Source organism: Homarus americanus, unplaced genomic scaffold (genome assembly GCF_018991925.1).
Source record: "Homarus americanus isolate GMGI-L3 unplaced genomic scaffold, GMGI_Hamer_2.0 scaffold23578, whole genome shotgun sequence".
Classification (NCBI taxonomy): domain Eukaryota; kingdom Metazoa; phylum Arthropoda; class Malacostraca; order Decapoda; family Nephropidae; genus Homarus; species Homarus americanus.
In genome coordinates this window covers 1,862,788-1,888,963 of record NW_024733231.1, presented here as the reverse complement: position 1 = coordinate 1,888,963, position 26,176 = coordinate 1,862,788, and the positions used below count along the sequence as shown (strand labels likewise).

General features: G+C 35.4%; 1 protein-coding gene across 7 annotated transcripts in view; it reads right to left on the bottom strand.

Moving 5' to 3' along the window:
• Nucleotides 1-351: 351 nt before the first annotated feature.
• Nucleotides 352-26,176, bottom strand: part of LOC121869538 (transcription initiation factor TFIID subunit 1-like) — a 49,916-nt gene continuing 24,091 nt past the window's right edge. For 4 of the 7 annotated variants that reach the window (XM_042370911.1, XM_042370913.1, XM_042370916.1 and 1 more), the window contains exons 16-34: nucleotides 23,440-23,644; nucleotides 22,989-23,076; nucleotides 21,476-21,648; nucleotides 20,783-20,916; nucleotides 20,142-20,313; nucleotides 19,264-19,402; nucleotides 17,721-17,876; nucleotides 17,388-17,557; nucleotides 16,348-16,533; nucleotides 14,899-15,141; nucleotides 13,966-14,110; nucleotides 13,355-13,488; nucleotides 11,335-11,497; nucleotides 10,767-10,909; nucleotides 9,070-9,265; nucleotides 7,956-8,066; nucleotides 4,102-4,274; nucleotides 3,209-3,325; nucleotides 352-1,292 (exon numbers count right to left, since the gene is read on the bottom strand). In XM_042370911.1, coding sequence (XP_042226845.1) covers nucleotides 1,158-1,292; nucleotides 3,209-3,325; nucleotides 4,102-4,274; nucleotides 7,956-8,066; nucleotides 9,070-9,265; nucleotides 10,767-10,909; nucleotides 11,335-11,497; nucleotides 13,355-13,488; nucleotides 13,966-14,110; nucleotides 14,899-15,141; nucleotides 16,348-16,533; nucleotides 17,388-17,557; nucleotides 17,721-17,876; nucleotides 19,264-19,402; nucleotides 20,142-20,313; nucleotides 20,783-20,916; nucleotides 21,476-21,648; nucleotides 22,989-23,076; nucleotides 23,440-23,644 — 2,983 coding nt within the window. In that variant the 3' untranslated portion in view covers nucleotides 352-1,157. The remainder of the gene's footprint in view (nucleotides 1,293-3,208; nucleotides 3,326-4,101; nucleotides 4,275-7,955; nucleotides 8,067-9,069; nucleotides 9,266-10,766; nucleotides 10,910-11,334; nucleotides 11,498-13,354; nucleotides 13,489-13,965; nucleotides 14,111-14,898; nucleotides 15,142-16,347; nucleotides 16,534-17,387; nucleotides 17,558-17,720; nucleotides 17,877-19,263; nucleotides 19,403-20,141; nucleotides 20,314-20,782; nucleotides 20,917-21,475; nucleotides 21,649-22,988; nucleotides 23,077-23,439; nucleotides 23,645-26,176) is intronic. The other 3 variants (XM_042370912.1, XM_042370915.1, XM_042370914.1) reach the window with 2 other exon arrangements.

Below are 26,176 nucleotides of genomic sequence, written 5' to 3'. Positions count from 1 at the left end.
AAAAATGGTATATATCAACTAGTGTATATTGTTCTGATTAACACAATCATCATGTAAATATATTTTGTATTACACTACACCTAGCATTATTCTTAAAAGTACTATCTTTTTCAAATGATGAGATATTTTTCTTGAGTCACTTTTTATATTATTTTAAATATGGTGCAAAATTATGATTTATATCCTAGTAAAAAAAAAATATAATAAACATAATCTCCCTAAATTGTAATTTCTAGACACTAACTACAGTATTGCTGTACACAATGCCTAAGACAAACACATTCTAAAAATGTTTTCTTAGTTTACAAAACTTCATTATATATACAGTATATGTACAAAAATCTATAATTCTATTGCATACACAGTACCAAACTGTGTACAGTACAAAGTTTGAAGGCTGCCAACACACAAAAATATGCTGATATTATCCTTGGTACAGTACTAAGAATTTAACAAGCATGAAGACTAAGCCAAAGTCAGTCCATCATACACTAGTCACCTCACTAAACACAGTCTTACAAGAGAATATTATTCTGGATGCAAGTTCATAAATCATATGTAAATAGGTTTAACAGCCCAATACAATAATTTATTCTCCTATACCACAGATTCAGCTGCATTACCAAACATGTAATTACCACCACCAATCAATCAATATACCACAGATTCATGATGTATTCCACAGAATTAAACAATAGCATGAGGTCAGTAATATGAAGTATAAAAGAAATATATAAATAATACATACACAATGGACAAGTGGATATGTTGAGAATGAGAGGTAAAGGCTTGGTGAATAGTGTATAATTCAGACATGGAAGGTAGGACGGAGAGGAGAACACCAAAAGGAGATGGATGAATGAGGTGAAGCATTTACTAGAAGGGAGGGGATTAGCATCGAGGAAACAACAATATGTATGAATAAACAAGGAGAATAAAGTCAAGTGATTTCTGGGGAAAGATGTTGCAAATGAAAGATGACATTGTGTGAAGAGACAGCTATAAACAAGATTTAGAGCCTTGTTGTGGAATGGGAATAATATTGAAAAACTTCTATTACAGTACAGTAATAGGAATATGAATAACAACCAATGATGTGTGTGTGTGTGTGTGTGTGAGGGGGGTGTGGGGCAATAAGAAGTGAAATGAAGACATTTTTAGAACCACAAAGCATCTCTGTCATCTTCTTCCTCTTGTTGTTGGTTATCCTCTTGATGTCTCACCTGCTGGACTGTCTCATCATCGGAGTCAGAAACAGCTAAGTCATTATTGATATTACCGCCATCATGTGGCTGTTAAAAGAGATCAGTATGAGTAATATATCTTCTATGTATTTAAAACAAAGAAGTATGTGTGTTTGTGTGTCCTAAGACGAGAATCTCGGAACCTACTTTACCGATCTGTAGTGATGATGGATGGTGTTATATGTAGTGATGATGGATGGTGTTTATATGTAGATGATGGGTGTGTGTTATATGTAGTGATGATGATGGATGGTGTTATATGTAGTGATGATGGATGTTGTTATATGTAGTGATGATGGTGGTGTTATATGTAGTGATGATGGGTGGTGATATGTAGTGATGATGGATGGTGTTATATGTAGTGATGATGGTGGTGTTATATGTAATGATGATGATGGTGTTATATGTAGTGATGATGGATGGTGTTATATGTAGTGATGATGGATGGTGTTATATGTAGTGATGATGATGTGTTATATGTAGTGATGATGTGGTGTTATATGTAATGATGATTAGACAATAAAATAATAACAGTTTAATGCTAAAAATATACTTTGCTGTACTGTGTAGTGGAACTTACATACACCAAGCATGAACTATTGATGGAAGAAGAAGTTTTGGGGACTGAACAGTGAGACAATGTGGAGCCTCCCAGAGGGTGGAGTCCTACTGCGTGGCCTAGCTTAATGAGCCACCCGGACCAAAACTTGCATGATAGGCGTCGTGTGGGGATCCCAAAAACCCAACCAACTGGACTCAGACACACCCAACCCATCTTAATCAGGTAAACCAAACAGAGGCTGGAAAAGGATGTGAAATGTTGTAAAGTCCTCAACTGAGCTCACTAACATGGTCTACCACCCAAGGATCGCTATGGGCTGCGTGAACTAGCACTCTGGCACCAAAGAATGAAACAGTGGCTGAAATCAACATGACTCTACTCAGACAGCTTTCAGGCAGTGAGACCTCATTCAAATCTGTTGATACAGTATCGACCTGACCAAGCAGTCCAGTACTCCTGTATAATTTTAATTCTTGGAGCCAGCTGAATGCTCTCTCACCACCTCACTCTCAAGATTGGAACACCTATAATGCTCTTAAGAAATCTTTGAACTCTAGCTTAAAGAGATACCGGTTTAGTATATATATATAGAGCTGTACAGTATATACCTTCCAATTAATATTTACAGTGCTATATCTTAAAATGTTACCACATATGGAAAGTTTTTAATAATTTCCCTTTCCTTTTTTTTTTACTATTACACTCATGCTAAAGTGATTTTTTCTATAGCTAAGAGTTCAGTTAGATTTATTTTACTTTTCAACTCTTTTAAAGGCAGATCTGAATGCATACATCAGATATATAAACTTTTATCTCATGCTTTGAACTTTTGGTAGTCATCAAAAATCTTCAGCATGAACATTATTTTACCCTACCATTAATTTCCTTCCATTCATATACATATCTATATTTGTTTTTATCTCACAGCAGGGTGACTCATATTGTTCACCCACAGTCATGCCACATATTACATCTTTTTATTATTGTGTACAGTACAGTATGCCCAAATGCCAATATTTCCTTGACCAAAACTCTATCATTCAACAGACTGCCTAGAAGTTCCCAAAATAAATAAGGTTACATGACTAGTGTTATGACTAAATTCTTAACTATTTTATCCAATTTCACTATCCATTTCTCTACTTTATCTTTGACACAGACTCACAATACAATAACCAAACAAACATCTCACTAAAGTTATTTTCATTACCATTTATTTTATAGCAAATATTTAAAAATCCAATAACAATACTGTACTTCAAAATATTTTTCTTGCATATCCTAACAGACTGTCTACCATTTCAAAATATCTTCATTCAAATACAGAAAAATTAAAGGTTTGTTACCTTAAACTTATCAAGCCTTACTCCATGTTCTACTATACAACTTCACATACACTCACCTGTGATGGCATCATGCCACCAAGAAACTCTACTGAAGGATCATAGCTAGCATCCACCTCCATACTGCCTTCACCAGCCAGTCCCTCTGGGTTATATTCTTCACCTCCTTCACCCTGCTAGATATAAAATAAAAAACAGAACTAAATTAAAAAAAATAAAATAAATAAATAACATTGAAATAAAAAAGTAATGACAAAAATAAGAGTCTCATCTGATAACATACCATAACCATTCTTTGAAATATTTTTCACTCACCTATAATATTTTTGCACACTAAAAAGTTTACATTTTCTCCTCAGCTTCTTTGTCCAACTCCCTCTTCTAACTAATTATAAAAGACTTTGCTCCTTCTTTCAGGAAGGTCACTGATCATTTACATGAAATTTGGACACAGAAATAGGTGGCAGTGGCCTATTCTGAAGAGAAGTGATCTTGGTATCATTAGATGCTCATGCACATGAAGATTAGTAACTAAAACATGTTTTCCTTCCGTGAAATACCAAAGAAGTAACTTAATTATTTGAAATGAGAAGAGTATATAATTAATCATCATACCCTGGGAAGACAATGACTGTACAGTACAAGTTTACCTTAAAACTGGTTAGTGACATAGTTTTCCAGGTCCTTACGTTTATTTCCACCTAATTTGGTGATGGTGATGCCTTTCATTACTAAAATATGACCTTAACTGTGCAATGATGATGATTATACCAACATGGGTATAACATAAATTCTTCTGAGCTTCCTGTAGCTGAACTAAAAACTATTGTTAGAGGAAACTTGTACTGTGTAACTGATATGCAATAAAATCTAATGAACGGACAAACAATACCACACCATAACATCCTCAAATCATAGACATTTGAGTGACTGTTGTGCATGGTTAACACACCTGATAGTATGAGTACTGGGCAGAGAGCTGCACCATAGCCTCAGCTGCACCCTGGGTCTCATCAGGTCCTTGCAGATGATGATCATACTGGTCTTCCTCAAGACCAATACCCTCAGGTATCTCCACCACTTGTTGATTTCCAAAGTCTTCTTCATCATCACTGAATTCAAGATCTGTTAAAATTGAATAAAAAATACAATTTGTTCAGAAACATTTTTCTGATTAACAATTACCATAAAAATTATTTTCTAGATCTTACATCCTTGGCTCTATGGTCAATATCTATGACAATCTTTTACGTTCATACTCATAGACAAGGCAAATTATGGCCCAAAACTTGAAATCCTCAAAATTCAAAACCAACATTAAAACTAGTTGCCATACTTTTACATTGCCATTTGGATATCATATAAGTCTAGTAACCATTAAAAATCTGTGAAAAAAGTGTAAATTACCTCAATAATCAACCACAGTAAGTACAGTAGAGTATACAGTATATAAGATCACACAAAAGCCTACAATGTGGGAACTGAGAATGATTCATGAATAATATATTTAACTTAAACAGTTAAATGTTTTCTTTTTTTATTCAGAAATGTAATGGGAACAAAAATTATATGCATATTAAAAACCCTAGACATTATGTTTGCATGGCTACCTATATACACAGTAGTGTACATGTATTTTGTTTACTTTAAAGTAGCTTGTATTTGGAAATGGCCTATAGAAAGTGATGGAAAGAAAGCTAACCTCACTACAGGTTGATAATCCCTCATCCGCAATTCCGAAAACCGAAAACCTCCTAAAACCGAAAGTTTTTACGTGGAGCATCACTCGTGTGCACGACATACCCCGAGTGACGCCGAACATGACTGGGACCTGACGCAACCCACGCCGAGCGGCGGGTGTGAGTGAGGATTTGTGTCTTAGTGTTGCTACAAGTCACACACCTGCATCTGCTGTTCTCTTATATTTTGTGTAATTTTGTTTAATTTCACTGAAAATGTCAAAAAGAGCTTCAGATACCCTATGGGTAACAGTGAGAAGAAAAGGAAGCATCTCTCATTATCGATAGTACATAAAGTGGAGTTATTACAGAAGCTTGATCGTGGTGTACCTGTGTGGCGTCTTACTAAAGAATATGGTGTGGGAACTACCACCGCACTGTATATGACTTAAAGAAACAGAAACACAAGTTGTTGAAGTTTTACACTGACAGTGATGACCATAAACTAATGAAAAACAGAAAAACATTGCATAGGGCAAAAAATGAAGATCTTGACCGTGTGCTGATTGAGTGGATTCGACAACGAAGAAGTGAACGTGTTCCACTGACTGGTTTGATGGTCATGAAACAAGCTAGAATATACCATGAAGAACTGAACATTGATGGTGAGTGAGAATATTCAGAAGGTTGGCTGCAGAAATTTAAGAAGTGTCATGGTATAAAATATCTGAAAATCTGTGGTGAAAAAGGTTCTGCTGATCACGAAGCAGCTGAAAATTACATTGACAAGTTTGCTAAAATAATATCTGATGAAAACCTTAGTCCTGAACAAATTTACAATGCTGATGAAACAGCTCTGTACTGGCGCTACGTTCCCAGAAAAACATTAACAACGGCTGATGAGAGAGCACCAACAGGTGTTAAGGATGCTAAGGACAAGTTGACCGTTCTTGGGTGTGCCAATGCTGCCGGCACACACAAGTTAAGGTTGGCAGTGATTGGAAAAGGCAACGACTGAGATGGTTGAATGGTGTACGCAATTTACCTGTACCTTATTATGTGAACAAGAAAGCATGGGTAGCCAGAAAATTATTTTCAGACTGATTCAATAACCACTTCGTACCAGCGACACGAGCTCATTGCAGGCAAGCTGGACTGGAAAAAACTGTAAAATTCTATTGTTACTTGACAACTGGTCCACACATCCCCCTGCTGAACTACTTGTGAAAATTAATGTTTTTGGCATTTACTGCCCCCCCTATGTGACATCTTTAATACAGTCTTGTGACCAAGGAATTTTACGCTCCATGAAGAGCAAGTATAAAGACTTTTTTTAACTGTATGCTTGATGCAGTCAACAGAGGCATAGGAATCCAAAGGCTCCTGAAAGAGTTCAATGTTAAGGATGCCATTTACGCAGTTGCTAATGCTTGGAACGCTGTTGATAGACCAACATTAACAAATGCTTGACACAAAATTTGGCCTACAATGATGTATGATGCAGATGAACATGCAGATGAAGACTTTGAAGGGTTTCATGTCACTAAGGAGAAGATGATATCAAACCTCCTTACATACGCCAAAGGTTTATCATCCGAAAGTGTAAAGAGGTTAGAGGAAGCTGACATTGAAGAAGTTGACAATGTTGCACCTGTTGTGCATTCGTTGAGTGATGGAAAAATTGCATGAGGATAGTAGTGATGATGATGGCATTGTGAACACAGGTGAAAAAGTCCCCATAGATGAAGCGGCGAAAATGTGTTATCAGTTAATTACTGTCCTTGAACAATGGGCATTTATCAGTGAGCAAGAGATTATGGCAGTTTACTCAATTAAAATGAGAGACTGCTAAGAAAGAAGCCAATGTTAATGAGACAGATGACACTGGAAGAAGTCTTTAAAAAATGCCATCTGTCGTAGTGCTGAGTCATCACTTGAGAGTCCTGTTCCTGGCCCATCTTCAGATGTCCGACTCTAACCTGACGATGACAACGCTGATGTACCCTCTTCTCCATGATCATCAAGCCAGATGTAATGTACCTTTACTGCATGTATATATGTATTTAGCTTAGTTTCTACAGTACTGTACATACTTGTATATGTTTGAAGTTTTACTGAATGTTTTCCTTACAAATAAACTGTCCTAGAGTATTTATGGACTACAGTATATTTATCCCACGATTTCATTTATACCTAACCCAACCTAACCATTCTGAAATCCAAAAAATTACGAAATCCGAAACACATCTGGCCCCAAGGATTTCAGATAAGGGGTTGTTAACCTTTCCATTCATGCTCCAATAATATTTTTGGAACCCTCAAAAACTTAGCAACTACTGTACAGTACAGTATTTCTTTGAAGGTAAGTTTGTTAATTTAGTAACAAACTGGCAGAGCTCTGTTATAATACTACTTCTGTACTACAGCCACTCTAAAAGCAGTACAGTATAGGATCTGAAAAGTTGTGGATAACTATCAGGTGCACTGCAATAGGAGGATGTTGAGGTTCACTACAGTGGGAGTGTGATGACATGCACTACAGTGGGAGTGTGATGACATGCACTACAGTGGGAGTGTGATGACATGCACCACAGTGGGAGTGTGATGACATGCACCACAGTGGGAGTGTGATGACATGCACCACAGTGGGAGTACCGAGGTGCAACACAGTGACACTATGTTATGTAGTAGACTGCAGTAGGAGTGTGATGAGCTGTATTACTCTAAGAAGGTGTTTAAAGGAAATAACCATCAATGAGTAGAAGCAAAACTGGCCTGATGGACTAATTTCTGCTCACATTTGCCAACCTTTGCAGATGTTACAATTTGTGGAAACTGAGTGGTATTTACTCAAGTACGTTGTTAAGGATGATAAAAATCTCCAAAGTATAATTTCTTTAGGATGTTATTTCATTTATTTCTCCTCATATCTATTTCCTTTACAACATCAGTGTTTCTCATCAAACTTCTACTAATAATTAAATACAAGTCAAGTAAAGTAAAACAATTATATAGCCAGAAAAGTAAAATTAATGAAGTTTGTTTACTCATAACGATAAAGATTATTTTCTTTTAACTGGATGACTCATGTAAATATTGCATGAAACTTATGAAATGTCTTACTAACCTTCCTCCAAGACATTCCTTTGTGACTGTTGCATCCTTCTTCTTTTAGCTGATGGCATCATGTCCTCCTCATCACCATCAACAACATTGACATGTTCATCATCTTCATCACCTGGAAATATATGTTAAAACAGATGAAAGTCATGTAATTGTGAAGGAATGAAATTAATTCTTTTATAAACATTAAACTTAGCTAAAATTGGATATAAGAGCTGCCCTATAGTTCTTCAGCTTATAATTTGTGTACAGTATATGGTATATTGTACACAGTACAGCATATTGTAGATACCTAAACTTGACTGATCTGCTGAAACTGCTGAGCTATAGTTCTGAAAGCTATATGACCGGAAGAGACTAAAACATGAACTTGTGATCCATTTTAGGTTTGAATTTTCATCCTTTACATCCACACCTGACAACCTTATAATTTATAATACTGTACATATCCTAGCAATCCTACATATGGTCTGGAAAAATTAATAAAGCCTCAATGAAAGTTATATGAATATGTCTCTATAATGGAGGCCCCTCGTAATTAAGGATGGTCGGCCCAAGGGCCTCCTGGGCTTGAATTTGTTTAAGGTGTAGAAGCTGTCGCCAACACATCAACCACACCCTAAGTTAACGAGCTGCATGACAAAGTGTCGAGGAATAGTCTGAGAAAACTGGACAACTCGCCAACTGCAATGGCTAACCATTACCCCGGAATATGATCCGCAAATCGATTAACATCCAGGTTCCCAATTACTGCTGAGTAGACAGAGGCAAATGGCATAAAGAAACTTGCCCATTGTTTCACCCTGCCCGAGGATTGAACTCGGGTCCACTTGCTTGCGAGGAGAGGACGCTGACCATTACACCACAGGTCGCCTCGTCTCTATACACTGTACAGTACAGTATGTATTTCACCAGTATCACAAAACTTAATCATGAATGTCAAAGTAACTTAGTACAGCAACAGAGCATCGGCATAGAATACTGTACTGAAAGTACAAAACAGTATCACTAACAGCTTTTTTTCTACATTTTTGGTTTTGTTCTAAAGCAACTGATCAGTCACTTAGACATCCATTAAATTACTGCACAAATAATAATATAAATTAATGTGGATGTACCTGAATAGCCCATGAGATGATCAGATGGTGAGCCCAGGTGGTGATCAGGATGATCTTGTTCAGGCTCTGCATATGTGTAGTTTGTATCATCATCTGGGCCTAGAGATGTACCTAGTGAGTCTGTTTCAGCTTGTTCTAATGCTCGCTCTTGGGCTAGTGCTATCTTCTTTTCCAAGCCATCAAGATGTGATTCATACTGAAAATGGAGGCCAAAAGACAAGGCAGATAATCTCAACCCACAATAAAAGTGAAGCAGTTTAACAGAGTGATAAATTTCTGTAGAAGCTGATGGTCATCCTACACAAGTCAGTTGTTATGTTTGCTACCACAAGCCTCACCTACAGAAATATGTTTTATTAAATACCCACTGATTTAAAATTACACTTGCTGGAAAAATTTTGTCACCACTTTACTTTTTCCCGCTTAGATAAGGAGAAGGAGGACAAACAATTGCTTATTGAAGAGCACCTTTGTGATTATACACTATTTTTCACAGACTGCAGTTGTAAATAATTATGATTTCCCATGCATCAATATGGCATGTCCCTAGTCAACCATGCTTAAGAAAACAAATAAGCCCAACTTTGACTTACAACCAAACTCAACTATTTTTTTTTAAATCATTGTGCTTTCAAACTTAAATTCCCAATTACAGTAATGTACTTTACATACTGTGTACTATTCTTTTGTTTCTGAGCCAATTATATTGTAACTTGAAGAGAGTTTAGTCAAAGCCAATAGTCCATGTCTGTTTGATGTAGGTAGTGCACCTCAGGACCAGAGAGAGGGCAAGCAGGGTTATGATAGTACACTATCATCAAATGTGCTCTGATATCTTTTACATATTTTGGATTTAAGACCCCAATAATTTTTTAAGGTGTCAAAATACAGTATATACTTTGGATCAGTGTTCCTTTATATTTTCACCCATACAATTGAATTATTCCTGAAAAGATACAGTAAGACAAACCCCAAACTATTCTAAATTAGTCCAATTTTATCTACAGTACTGGCAGGGGTCATAGCTCAAAGACTGCTACAAAATCAGGGGTTTTCACCAGTTTTTTCCTTTGTATTTCTAGAATATCTAAACACAATTTTGTTTGAGTACGTTTTGACAATCCCAATTAACAGATGCAAATAGATTTTTAATTTGAGCTTCTTTGTTAATGTTGCAGGAGGTAGTCAAATATGAGGGATTAGAAATACAGTAAAGGAACAGTGAATTATGAGACATTATGCTGAGCTTTACGATAAGTTATGAATGAAAATATGAGGTCGAGGTTATCAGTCAGTGCTTTAATTCTTATTAGAGTGCATGGTAAAACAACAAAACAAAAAATATAGTGAAATTTTGAAAGAATTGAGTGAGGGATGAAAAGAGAGACTAGCGACAGATCAGGCTGAGAACCAAGGAAATTTACCAATCATTGTAGAAAGGAAGCTAAAAGGAATGACTTCCTTTTGATAAATATGAGAGCTAGGATGATAAAACCTGTACTGGATCCATTGCTGGAAAATCTTCCAATATTGTTGAACTGTCACCACAGGGGTTTTACAGAACGTTACTAAACTTACCCAAAGTAATCTCAAACACAGCCACACAGAAACTACATCCAGAGTAATCACACGAAAAGGAGTCCTCAAGTCTCCACATCCAAATATTTATAAATCATATAAAATAAATCTCTTCTTACCTCAGCCAGGTTTTCCCTACACACTTGAAGCAGAATCTCAGCTTTCTGTGAGAAGGATGAGTCTTGGCCATTGTATCTAATGCTGTTTGTCAGGATCAAATCCATGTCATGCATAAACTCTGCTCGACTGTGATACTTATGGTCTGAGGAAAGATAAAATTACCTTCTTAAAATATATACAGTACTCGTATTTCATCAAACTGCCACTAAATACTGCCATTAACTTCTTCAGAGGAGTATCATTATCTGTACACCACATCACTTTGCACAAATAAGAGTGGAGATGCAAGGATTATGTGTTATTTAACTTAGTGTACAAAGCCGATAAATTTGCAGCAATCTAATTACCGTATAGTGAAAGTCACTATTCACTGTACATTAAATGAATTTAATCTTTTTCCAATTTAAAAGAATAAGTTATTGGTTTACTTTTGCTCATTAAGCTTCTAATACTACTGTACTGTAGTCCCAAAATTCTAATGACTACTGAATTCTTACCTCCTGCTATAGTGACAGGATACACACAAATATGAGTTATTCTGGAAATGTAATAAGATACAGTACTTACTTTTAACCTTTTTTGCAATTGTAGAAAGATCCATTGGATGCTGAATTATTTCATAGTAATCCTTGACATTTTTCTTATTTACCGGCTTCATGAATGGCCATGATTCCTGCATTGAGAATAGCTTCTGGTTCACAATGTTGTCCAAGATGTAGTCAAATGCAACCTGTTGGAAATGGTGAAAGAAAAATGGCAATGCTGATCAAAGTATACAGTGGAAATATAGATTCTAATAATAATTTTAAGAATAGGAAAAAGTACAACTTTCTTTCTCATTAATATTTTGAGTCACTAATCTCTATAATTTGGTGCCACCATAAAAACCGTATTGTACAGGTACCATAAAATGAATGCCACTGTGCTGAGATATCAACCATAAACACACAAGTCATAAGGGAATTAAAAATATTATTGCAGTAAAAAAAAAGTATGTGGTTGCTAAATAATGTGAAGAATGCAAAACACCATTTTCAGGCATGTGAAGAGAATGGATGAGACCAATTGTGGTTAAGAGATTCATGAATCTGAATATGGAGGGAAGGAGATCTAGGGATAAACCAAGAATGGCATGGGGGAGAGGTTGTAAGAAATTATCTCAGTTAAAAACCTGACAAAAGAGGCTACAAGAGACCACACAGCATCAAGAGCTGTCACCTGGTAACCATTACAAACTAATGCAAGTGTGGAAAATTACCATAAAATAATGATGATGATGATGATGACGATGATGATGAAGTCTGTATGATACTAATTAACAAAACTAGTGTTGGGTATATTCTACAACTGTAACTCTACCATGTTGGTGAAAAAGTCTGACATGATAATAACAATAACGGTAGAACAAAAAAGAAAAGGATGAGGAACTTATATTTGTGAAAGGTGTTGTAACATCAGGCTCTTAGTGTGTGCACCAAAACATAAGATATTGAGCACCCAGAAGGAATGAAGGAAAACCTCTTAATTTAATTTTAATCTCTAAAAGGGACTTCATCAGAGGCTTTTCTCTTTACTAATCTTCTTTCTAATGACAATATAATACAGAATGATCAACATATCATTAACCCTTTGGCTGTTTCATTCGCAAACATGTGAAAAATTTACATCCTTCAATGACCATAATTTTAATTTTTTTCATAATACATCAAAAAAGTTTCCCCTTAATTAAGATACTGAACTCCCCTATTGTATCACTTAGATAAGGGGAATAAATGATATGTGCTGCCACCTACTGGTAATAGCACTATGTGTGATCCAATGTTTTTCAGTACATTGTATCATACACAAAAGACATACAAAATATAAATGCCATTGTACAGTATTTATACAGTACTAGATAACTGTAAACGAACTGAATAAGTTGAACCAACTATAAACAATATATTTAGCAAAAACAATTTGTCATCTTTTATTCCCATCTATAAATATAATTGACACTATGTAATAACAGTACTGTATAGTTATAATAATATGCCCCTGTACTGTACTGTACTTAGATTGTAAACAATATGTTGTAAAGGGAACTCATATCATGCCTGTGTATTAGATATCTGATGCTTATATTGCTTTTTACACTACATGTACAGCACTGCATAGTATACTGTAATGTGCCTTTCTATTAGTACACTAAACTTTGTACAGTGTGTATGGAATATAGGATGTATTGACACTAGGCCTAATTTTGACAGTTTATAAGAACATATGTTTTTGATCAAATATGTTTACATGAAGCAATAAACATTTCATTTACATCTAGAAGTTTCAACTACTAATTGAATAAATTTTACTAAGTATATATATTGTTCTGTAATTAATTGAAATGTTTTTGGGTTATTTATGAAATTGATAAATTTTGCTGTACTCTGTATAAAGTAGTTGTCAATGAAGGTTATTGCCAGGTATGTTAACTTTATGGTTGTATATAACTAGCATTACAAAAGAACTATCTGAGAAGTAAGTGAAACAGCCAAAGGGTTAAATACTCAAGATCCAACTCAGTCCAAGTCTCAAGAACATAATCCCAGACCTGATCATCATCATCCAGCAGAGGATTAATGGCCTTCTCCAGCCTCATAAGTCGTTCTTCCTTTTCAGCAAATCGGTCAATGCATAGCTCCAACATCTTTTGTGCCGTGACAGTGAGGGTGCTCTTTACACCTACAACAAAGCAAAACATATACACATACATAAATCTGGCAGAAAATGAGCTTGAATATTAAGACTTTAGACTCTTGGAAAACTTTCACCAGTACCCAGAAATATTCCGGGGATGTGCAATTTTGCAATTTCTTTCAGGTATGAGAAAATTCGTCTCCATACTCAGAAAACTCTTAAAACTGGATCCACTATTCACCAATTATTCCGGTTAATGGGGAGATTACTGCATAACAGGAGGAGATCCTATGGAACATCAAAACTTGAACACTTTAATCACAATGTCCTTGTGTTGGATTGCATCATACCATGTAATTTATTGCAATTACTTCCCATTAAAATATTAAACAAAAGACTGCTTATTCACTATCTATCTGATAAAAATAATGAAGATCTCTATCTAAATTAAATTGGGAAATTAAACTTTTGTTTAAAATATACCAGTACAGTAAAGAGAAAACAAGTGCACTCCAATATAATTACCATTATAAAGTCTTGAGTTCTCTACTATCTGAGATATGTCAGACAGGAACTCTTCACGGCTTTGGTACTTCTTTTGACGTAAATTATCCCGGATGGTAGATAAATCCATTGGATGGTTGACAATGTTATAGTAATCAGGTACTTGCTGGAAATTACAATACACAGTGAAATAAAAATCATATAATGTGTAAAATAATAAGCTAACAATTGGAGGTACACAACAAAGTAAAAATATGCATTACAAAAACTTTATCACACAATGGGCAAGTAATTAAACAATTCTAACTTCAAGAAGTGAGCACCCATTAAGTAATGTAATATTTATTAAAAAACCTGTGCAATTAAAATAATCTTACTTCATTCAACTACTTACTCTAAAAATTACCAAAAATAAATAGTAGAATTTGCAATTTGTATCATGACATAAAGTTATGGTTCAAAAGCAGTTTGATATGAACACGACTGAGAAACAGTTAGCAGCTCCCTCTTCAAGAATGAGAGGATACACTCAGAGAGCAAATAGATACATATATGGAAGAAAATATAAATATAATAGCTAAGGGTAATACTGCACCTAGTCATGAAAAATAAAAGTGAATGTAATATGTTAAAAATTGTCACTGAAATGACATCAAAACTTGTGATAGATATTACACATACAGAGGGAACTGGTATTATAAGATGCCAAAGACAACAGATATACAGAGTTAAAAGAACACAGATTACACAACACATGAATGGAGTACACAATCAGTAAAATACTGTAATACAATAAGCTGTTTACATTACAGTATATAGTAATGCATGGGAAGTGTGAAGCAACTGTGTACATTGGGCATGCACCAAGAAAAAAGCATGTGCTGCATTGGGAGGTTAGCTGAAGGTGCAATTTTTTAATAAGATAAAAAATTCATAAATAGCTTTGCTACCTACCTTAACATTAACTGGGAAGAGGAAGGGCTGAGCATCTGACATTTCCCTCATGTCATTCAAAATTTCCTCAAATATGGTGGAAAGCGTAATGACAGGGTCTATTCGACGTCGATTGACAGATCGTTCTTTCCGTTTCAAGTAGTCACAGTGTACCACTGTGCCTGCTCGTCTTCGTTTTGCATTTTTTACCTGATCTTTAGGTACTTTGAGTACAAGCGATCTTCGTTTCAGCTCTTCTGCATGCTGTAAGGTAACATACAATGCAATAATCAAATATTCTTTTAACATGTAAAACATGTACAGTATATTTACTCTTATTAATACTGATAATAATTTTTAGACAAACTTTTTCTTCAGAGATGTAATATATTGTTTTATATTTAATTGTACACACATTACAACATTAAAGAAAGACAATAAAGTATAAAGCATGGCATCAGAAGCCCAATAATTCCTTCTGACAAACTGAAAATCAGGCTGTAAAGATGAAATCGTATGAGAGACAGTCAAGTGATATACAGTATTGATAAACAAGTTGATTGGATACCGAGTGTTTATAACTGTGAGTGGCAAAATGTATTGCCGTACAACACCACAACCTGGTAGTAATGTAATATAACTGTCATTTATATGGAGAGTACTGAAGCAACACATCAGCTGCTTGATACATTTTGTCGATCCATTTATGGTATTTGAAAGGGAGTGTTTAAAGGATGCACATAGCCAATCTAACTGATTTATAAAGTTCAAACAATAGACATTAATATTATAAAAATAAAGCCTCTTAGGCTGGGGAGAGCTTAGATTGATATCACATTGGGTTCGAGGTAAACCTCCAACGCCTCCCAAAACCAAGAATCCAAACTCACAGTAAAACCATAAAATTACAGTACCTCAGAATTCTGAATATCAGATACTGTAACCCTAAATCTTTAAAAAAAAACCAGTACAGACATTCCCCAGGTTATGGATTTCCAACTTTATGGATACAGTACAGTATTCTCTCAAGAGTCTTATTTAACATGAGTGCCAGATAATTACCCACACTGAAAGGGGGGATATTTCCTGCCATACCCCACCTGTGATCTTTATGCTATCGTCATTTTTTGAACTCATAATTTCTGGTAGATAAATGTAATTTTCTTTATATTTTTATTTAGTAACATATACACTCAATCTTACATACAGAAAGTGCATAAATAAACCCCTTATCTGGCAACCCCAGGTCCCAAGTATAGTAATTGTATACAGTATACATTATACAGTATGTATTATGTGTGTTCAATAATTACCAACGGAAGGGTCACTTCCAGCTCATGGAAAATTTGGTTTACAGATAGCCTCCAGGAACAGAACCCACCCATAACCCAAGGAATGTCTGTAATTATGAAAGGTAACAATAAAAACTTATATTACATAATGTTTATTTACCTTACCAATGTCTCTTACCTTAATAACTTTGGAGGACAACTTGATTTTGGTGCCATCTACATTTATCAGTTCTTCAGACTCTTCAATACCACCTTTTTCCATCTCCTCCTCCTGCTCTTCAGTCATAGCAACACTGATGGGTTGTGAGGCATTGGTGTTGCCAGCATACATGGGACATGCCTTATTGGTCCGCATGTGTCCCACCTGCAATAGTAAAAGGTTACTTTGTAAATACTGTACTGTATATATAAAAATGAGATCATTGAATACAGATAATGTCAGATAGTCTGACTGGGATCCAAAAGAGAAGGCAGTGAAGCTGATCAACCAATGCTTACATAAGTTGGAGATGTAGGAGTTGCAAAAACATTACTTTGTAACTGTGCATCACTAAATTGACCCTTCAGTTACCTCAAGAACTTTAACACAGAAATGCTTCATGGCTTCATGGGGGAGGAGAGGATATATGGGGAGTGCCATGTTCAGAAAGCTGAGAAATTTACAAATCTGGAGATGCTCTCAGTCTCAACAGTATTAAATTTCTGGGCTCATGCTATAACTACTTAATTTCTGCATCCTCCTGATACCCAACAATATCACAAAGGGGGTATAATTTCTCCAAGGTAACCAGACTAGAAGATCTGGTCGCTGCTCTAGGAATGTCAACCCTATAATGCCTGCTTAACACTCTCCATAGATAACTAACTAACTAACTAACTGGTTTTGCAGTATCATACTGAACCTCTAGATTTGTCCCTTAACTTCTAAACAAGGAGATATGGGTTTCCAAGTATAGCAAACATATGGGAAGGTGTATAAGAGCAGTTTCCTGATTCACTTTACTACGAGACATGTTTTCTGCATTGAGCAAGAGCTGTACTGTACTTACTTACAATTTACAAGATACTTCATCTTGAAAATACAATTAATGACAAAAAAAAGAAGCTCTGATTAATGTGATGACCTCATATAGTTTACAGTATCTGGAAATCACCCACACTAAGCTAACAACTGAAGCCCGTATATCCAATCTACACACAAGAACATCAATAACTAACCTGACCACAAGCACCACACTTCAATTTCAAGTCTGGTTTCAGCTTAGGCTTCTTGGTCTTGGGTGGAGTTACAATCCCCTTTTGTTGGCGTTCCTGGTTTCTCTTGATCCTCCTCAGCTGCTCCTGGAGACGACGACGCTCACGTTTCATCTCCTCCTTCTGAGTCTCATCTGAAGTAATGTTGCAATAATAGGATGGTTCAAATGTCAAGACTGATGAGATCTCCTATATATATATAAACAACATGGAGTTCTTTATCTGCAACTATACAAAATGTGAATTTGTATACACCAGTCTAGATTTTTTTAACAGTCAGCTACAATTCAAACTCACCTAGCTGCCCAGCAAAGCTTTTAATAAATGATTCATCTTTTGAAGTCCTGATCTTAACATAGGTGTCAATCACAGCAGTTTTTCGTACAATTTCAGTTCTAGTGTATTCCTTCCCATCTGGAGTCTTAAACGTGCGAGTGATTCTTAAAAGTCGACCTGCATTAATAAACAAAAGGATTAGAACGGAAAAATGCAAGAACAAAAATAAATAAACATATAACATACATAATACACGACTAATTCCATCCTAACATCATAATCAGACTACTGCGACAACTACATTACTAAATAACAATTCTTCTCAAAGGATTCTCATTATCTATTTGTACTCGATGGGGCAAAAAACCCTGATCTTGTGTTAAACCAAAGTATAAATCAATGATCATTACTGAATCCAATTAAACAACAACTGTATTAATTCTACACATATGAATGATTATGTTTTGTTTCAATAATCAAAAAATACTTTAAGGTCTACATCATATAATAATGTCCAGTGAAACCTCCCTGTAATGGACTTCTCTCTATATACAGTAGTTCATTATATATGGGTTTCACGTCTAATGGGCCCTCGATATAACGTACTTTCCTCTTCACATAGTCCATTAAATAGAGGTTTCACTGTACCTACATAACAAGATAGTCCACATAGTACAAGAGGAGCAGTTTAACATCACCTGGTGTTAAGAGGTTTCACTGTACCTACATAACAAGATAGTCCACATAGTACTAGAGGAGCAGTTTAACATCACCTGGTGTTAAGAGGTTTCACTGTACCTACATAACAAGATAGTCCACATAGTACAAGAGGAGCAGTTTAACATCACCTGGTGTTAAGAGGTTTCACTGTACCTACATAACAAGATAGTCCACATAGTACAAGAGGAGCAGTTTAACATCACCTGGTGTTAAGAGGTTTCACTGTACCTACATAACAAGATAGTCCACATAGTACAAGAGGAGCAGTTTAACATCACCTGGTGTTAAGAGGTTTCACTGTACCTACATAACAAGATAGTCCACATAGTACAAGAGGAGCAGTTTAACATCACCTGGTGTTAAGAGGTTTCACTGTACCTACATAACAAGATAGTCCACATAGTACAAGAGGAGCAGTTTAACATCACCTGGTGTTAAGAGGTTTCACTGTACCTACATAACAAGATAGTCCACATAGTACAGTTTAACATCACCTGGTGTTAGAGGTTTCACTGTACCTACATAACAAGATAGTTAACATCACCTGGTGTTAAGAGGTTTCACTGTACCTACATAACAAGATAGTCCACATAGTACAAGAGGAGCAGTTTAACATCACCTGGTGTTAAGAGGTTTCACTGTACCTACATAACAAGATAGTCCACATAGTACAAGAGGAGCAGTTTAACATCACCTGGTGTTAAGAGGTTTCACTGTACCTACATAACAAGATAGTCCACATAGTACAAGAGGAGCAGTTTAACATCACCTGGTGTTAAGAGGTTTCACTGTACCTACATAACAAGATAGTCCACATAGTACAAGAGGAGCAGTTTAACATCACCTGGTGTTCCAAATCCAAATTGAGAGTTTTCATCTTCATCTTTCTTTGTTCCTTTTCTTTTATCCCCATCTTTATCGTCATCGCCCATTATCATCTTCTGTAGTTCTTTTCTCTCTTGTTCTTCTTTCTCCATCGTCATCTGAAATATATTATTATGGAATGGTATAGTTTTTGTTACTGGTACTATATACAACAAGTAGCAAAAAGGAATAGGTATTAATTATGAAAAATATTTTGTGTTGTAAAATGAGAAACTTAACAAACCTCACATCCTGAGTTCCTTTAAGCATAATATACAAAGATGTGAGACAAACCGTAGCTTGTCTCAAATCCTGTCATATCTGATTAGTTACATAAGTATTTGATATTTTCTCCATTTGAATATCTTTCCATTCTCATCTTTAAAATATTACACGACACACGCAAACATCTACAGTGACAATGATTGGATTTTCTTTATATTACTGTTGGAAAGGAAATAATGTTCTAAGTTAATTAATTCTATCCCCTGGTGTAAGACATTGTTGTAAAGTTTGTAACATGATTGACTGTATTTTCTACATGTTACATTGTCAGTTTGATATATACTGTAAATTCATCAACAGAAATTTCCAATGTTAATTCCTTTAAGCTTGTACATTATGTCAAAGTAACCCATCTTAGAACTTCACACTACTAACACATTAATGTTGTATCTTAGGTAGTGGTAATGCGTAATTTATACCCAATGCCCATTGATGGTTTATGTTGAAAGAGTTCTGTAATATAGTACAATAATTAGATCTTTACTCATAAATTAAAATGTAAAAAATAAAAAAAAATTTATAAAGGAAGAATTTGCAATGAGGCAACAATATAAAAAAAAGTTTTTCCCTAACCTGAGATGAAGTCTTCTTATTTGCGAGAATATTTTCAATGTACTTCCCCTTTTCCTCCATATCTGAGTCATTGTCCTCCTCCTCTGAAGATCCCTCATCAGTGGACAACACCTCTTCAGATGCTAATACTCGATTCTGGAGATCAAATATGCGCTGACATTCTTCTTTGTATCTGTAAAAATAGTACAATAATATTAATATGAGTAAGTAGGATAAACTTCATTTTAGATTAAGTCCCTTTCAAATATGTAAAAGTGTTTATAAGACTACATGTGTATAATATTTTTTTTCCAATATCTTCTTTACACATAATAGTGTAAAACATTTATTGTACTTTTCCTCATATGTCTTAGCATCTGTCAGTACTTTACAATGATATATAATAAAATTAAAACAAACATATTAAGTCAATGTGAAAAGAAAAATTAACTGTTTTGGTTGTGATGCAACAAAAATTAACAAAAAATAAAATAGAAAATAAAATGCTAGTATTGTACATTCTAAATCACACAGGCACCTTCAGCTTCAGGTGCAACATTCTATCGGGCAAAAAGAACTGAAAACTCTTACTCTCGGGAACAATGATATCACTAACAATACATCATCTACGAGCCATCTTGGACTTTACGATGAACAATTACCTCTCTTGGTGTTCAGCTATAGAGAAGCGGTTTCCTCGAGAAAACTTATTCATTCCTTCCTCTCCAGCCTTGGCTTTCTCTGTTGACAAGGTTCGCACCACATCAATCACCTCCCATCTAGTTAGTTTTGCAATCTGTTAAAAAATGGATCAATATATTTAGTCTCTATCCTTCACTTTAAGTACAATATCATTGCCAATAATGTAAAATCTCATTTAACAATTTCTACAATTACTCCTTACACCACACTCTTAACATATGCTGTATTCTCTTTCAATTTCACAAAATTTATCCTCTATTTATCCAGAACAGTACAGTACAGTAGAGTTCTGTACAGTACAGTACCTTCCTCTCTAGTAAATGCACATTCAATATTTTCTGGATATGGCCACTCACTCCACATCTTTATACCTATTCAGTGTCCTCTTTATTTTCTAAATTACGCATTTCAAAATACAATATCCTTTACTAATTTCTTATTCTTCAACTCTCGCGGCAAACTAAGAAAGATGAGATAAAGTCATAAGGCCATTTACAAGAGCAGCAAATGGATAAGAATTAAACATTGATATTTCACCCTACAGAGTTAAAACCCAGTTACAGTGACCAAAACATTTGCAACATAAGTCTTATATTGGTTTTGCTATTAGCATGTGAAGCACTAAGAAATTATATAATTTCACTACACAGTACCTCATCTTCTGGAACCCCATACTGTCGTAGAAGGTTCTTTGCATTATTAAGGGACAGTCTTCGAAGATCAGCATCTGTTCCTGTAACTGTACGCTTTGGCTGTTGCTCCTGCTCTTCTTTATTTTGTGTTGGCTTGTTTGGGATTCGGATATAAGAGAATCCTTCACCACAACCTAAGAAAACATTGAAAAATTTGGTAAATAAAGAAATACATTTACAGACAATTAGAATAGCACAATTCTATGAAATTATCTGATCTATATTAACAAATGATATGGATACAGTATAAAAATTTAATTTTATAATAACACTTTCATGGGTGATTATACATCTTCCAGCAAGAGTAACTAGGCATTTTACTGATTGTTGACAGGTTTGTAGAGGTGTTCATACCCCAATGTAATCTTCTATCAGGTACTCAGAAAGACTTGTTTTCAATGTGCAGTGCATGATGTAACATTTTACAGCCCAAACAACAATTACAATGTGACCAAGATCTCTGATCTCTAAGCCTAAAAACATTGAAGTCTGCAATATGATGTCAAAGTAAGTGTACAGTATTCATTAACAAAAAATGAATAGTTTAAGCACTTTTGGGAAGTGCATATTTGGAGTTACTTATATTTGATCATTTTCCCATGACCCTTAAATGATTATATCACCATAATAGCAAACAACACTGTTAAAATACCATATTTACTTGTTGCTGTGTCATTCTGCTTTCAAACTTAAGTTCAGGAAGTGGACAAATTAAAATACTGCAATAGAAATTTTAAAATTTCTACCCATACAGGATTTTAACCATGTCTGCATTTGCATATAAAAGGCCAAATAAAATTTTATTTGTTTAAATACAATAAAATTGTTACTGTATTACACCACTCCCTGGCCAGTGACACTGTAGCCATAAAGTCTAACAAGGGTACAAAATAACTTCAAAATAATACTGTATTGCAAATTGTATAATATTGAGGTGATTTTCAAATCTAAAGCCAAACTGGTTGGCTTTTTATGAAGACTTCATTCTGGATCACATCATCTGAAAGCCAAATAACTAGTGACTAAAACTTCTGCAAAACATTTAAGGGAAATACCACCTCATTACAAAAATACATTCCCACAATTTTAATCACATTCTATACATGCACATAAATAATCCTATAGGTTTCACTGGTGTAGGCAAAGTGGAATGCCAGGAGACGGAGTAGACCACCGGAGAAGAATTGTTTGTATAGAAGCGTAAAAGTGATTGGTGAAATTTTCAGTAATGAATCCGTTCAACAAGCAACATGTTGTGAGGGTGAATGAGTTCATTGTACAGTAGCTTGCTGTGATGCTCTGTACATCTGTTACATCACATCATTTTGTTGGGATGAGATGGATAAACATAAATAGAATTTCTCGTACATCCTTTAACACTGAGAAGATTCAGAAAGATACCATGAAATACTGCATATGAATCATTAATTATAAATAATTCATTTTCCATGGAAGTAAACATTAAAATACTCACCTGTTGGGTCAGCTGGGCCAGTCAGTTGCAGTAGGCACTTTCCACGTACAGCCTGGATGTAGGCACGGGTAGTATGCCAAGGTGCAACCTAAAGTAAAGTAAAGTCAGTAATTGAAATCTATGCAATTGTAGTTCAATAAACATAAAGATATAAAAATTTTGTAACCCTCTTGTAAAATTCATTGTTCCCTCCTTAGGTATCAATTTGTTTTTCTACAAATTATCTATTTTAACATCAAAATGTTTGTAAAACAATTGCCATGATTAGGAAAGTGTGTCAGGGCTAACTAATATTTTTTCTAATATACTCCCAGGTAGGAAATGTTTTGGATATCAACTTTGTTAATGTGACAAAGTTGTCTATGACAATCTTACTGCCTTTTTCTCCTTCCTCCCCCACTACCTCCTAGAGAAAATACAGTAAAGGATAAAATAAGTTTCAGTGTCTTACCTTGATCTCATCATCCAGTTTTTGTGTATCATCATCATTATCATCTTCTAGTGCTGACAGGAATTTATCACCATAGCCAGCATCCTTGAGGCGCTGTTCTGCTGCAGACATACTAAAATAGGTACAACACTGCTCAGGTGACACCATGGCTCTGATCTCCTCCTCGGTTGGTAGACGAAACTCGGGCTTGATCACCCACCAATTACTGTCAACAAAATAAGCCAAGAACTGCTGATGGAAATCTTTCACATAAATTAATTCAGTCTGATATTTTGGATTCATACATGTTCCACTTGCAGTAGTCCAATAATTTGTGTAATGGGTGTTTCAAATGAAATGTGAACATTCATGACAAATACTGAAACTGGACAGAAAGGGAACTTCATAAACAAATATATTTTCAAGAAAGAGCCCTTCAGGAATTACATTTCCCGTTTTCTCCAACTACGAACAGATTCAGCAATAAATACAAGTTGAATTTGGCTCACATGTGTCAATAAAAATTTTTAGAATACAGTCTCCTCGACTTACGACGGCCATGGCCGTATAAAATATTTTTCACATTACGTATTTTCGAGTCCCGACGTTAGTGATCGCGCTGTGTACTGACAAAATTTTTGTTTGTAATTCCCTTTAAAATGGCTGGCAAGCATGAAAGTGAGAGTTCTCGTGGTGCTGAGAAGAAAAGGGACACCTATTTTAGAATTTCTATGTATTATTTTCGCCTTTTCGACTTACGACCTGGTCGTCGGGACGGAACCCCGTCGTAAGTCGAGGAGAGACTGTACTGTATTTAAGAAGACAGGAACCCTTAACTACACATAGAGAGAGCTTCAGACACGTCCGTACCTGACCCTTAACAATGTTCAGAAGCATTAGTTCCATACAAATAACAAAACACAAATACAGTGTAATTAGGAGGTGGGTGATGGAATACTTTCAACACTAAAAAGGCTGTCCATGTTTTAGAATATTAGTCTTTAATACCTTATAATTCTTTTTCCTGAACAAAAAGTCTCACCTACAAACATTACCTAATGTTATAACAAAGAAAAGGGAAATATCTAGAGCACATCTAGAAAGAAGGGCATTATTTCACCAGACACAAAACTACCTGTATTCTCATATGCCTTTTTTGTGGGGTATTGTTACATATACTGTACAGTATTGTATTTCTTTAACTATTGTACTTCAATTATATTTGACTTTTATTTCAAACTAAAAGGAATCATTATTGTTCTTTATGTCATGCCAAGGAATATGATATAAAAAAAGAAAAGACTTCATGATCCTCCCCATTTTAGATGCAATATATGTGATAAAACCCTGGCTCCTCAAATCAAGTGTACTTAAGAATAAAAAAGAAAAATACAAAAAAAGGTAACAGAAACTGACAGTTTATATATCCTTGAATTGTAACACTTCCTAAACTCTGTAATTCTCCATCACTTTACCCTCTTCAGGATCATAAGCTTAAAAAAGGAAGGTCTAAAGCTGCTTCTTAAAGGCCTCCACAGAAGTCAACTGCAGGCAACCGATTGTACAATCTGGGTATTGTACTGTACTGAAAAAGGATCAGGCAGCAAAAGAACACTTCTGTACTGTACTGCTCTAGGCTCCTCAAGGCATGAGGGATCATCATTACTGTACAAAATCATTTCAGAGCTTGTGGTCAGAAGATTTAATAGGTTGAACAAATACTTATGATCATCAAACATAACTGCCTTAAAAAATAATTAGGCAGAGTGTGAACTCTAACTGCTTTGGCCCGCCTCAGCATTGGCCACACATAGCTGACGCATGGGGTTTTACCCCATTGTGATGACTGCCTGGTCCCAATGACCAGAAGATGAATCAGAGGACTTGACCCAATTCAAAGAATGATCAACTTCCTGATCAGTCATGGTCTGGTCAATATTTCTATAGTTCCCAAAGGTAATTTTACTGTAAGAAGGTGGTCTTGGGACATTAAAACCAAAAGTGACCAAAACTTGGTCAGAGACTGCCAGATCGATCAGGTCAACTGCAACATCTAATACATGATCACAGTCAGCAGGAGACAAAACTAGGTCTAGAGTGTCCAGAAAGATGTGCTGAACACAACACATGACTGACATAATTGTTTAGATTGAGAATTTCCAAGAACTCAAAGGAAAAAGGTTTCAGAGATGGGTTGTCAACTCAAAAATTAAAGTCACCACAGATCAACAGTCACTCATTATTTGCTGAGAAGATCTCACAAAACAACCCAAATTCATGATTTGTACCTGGGTGACCCTGGTGAGACACAACACCACTTCTAATAACTTGGCAATGAAGATTTATTAATGCTTCCATAAATTCAAAGGAGGAAAAAACAATCACTACTAATCAGTCTAATGTTGAACAGGACCACAGAATAAATCAGTGCCACTACACCACCTGGAGCTCCTGCAGCAGGTCTGGGAACATAAACAAGAGAATGTGTCTTGGGAAGAATAATGCCGATGTCTGATTCATACAACCAGGTCTCAGTTACGCAGAGGATATCCATGCTGAACTCCCTCAAAACTCAATGTGACACTTTTGTTTCAGATCACACAGATATTAAGCAGACCCACTTTTAATAGGCTCATAGAGGGCACTACAGGTATTTTGAACAAGTGAATTTGGTGTTCTTAATTAAATTTACGTTGAATGCCCAGCGCGGGTCATCAGGTTCCAGTGTGACAATTTGCCTGTCACGCCACACGCTCAG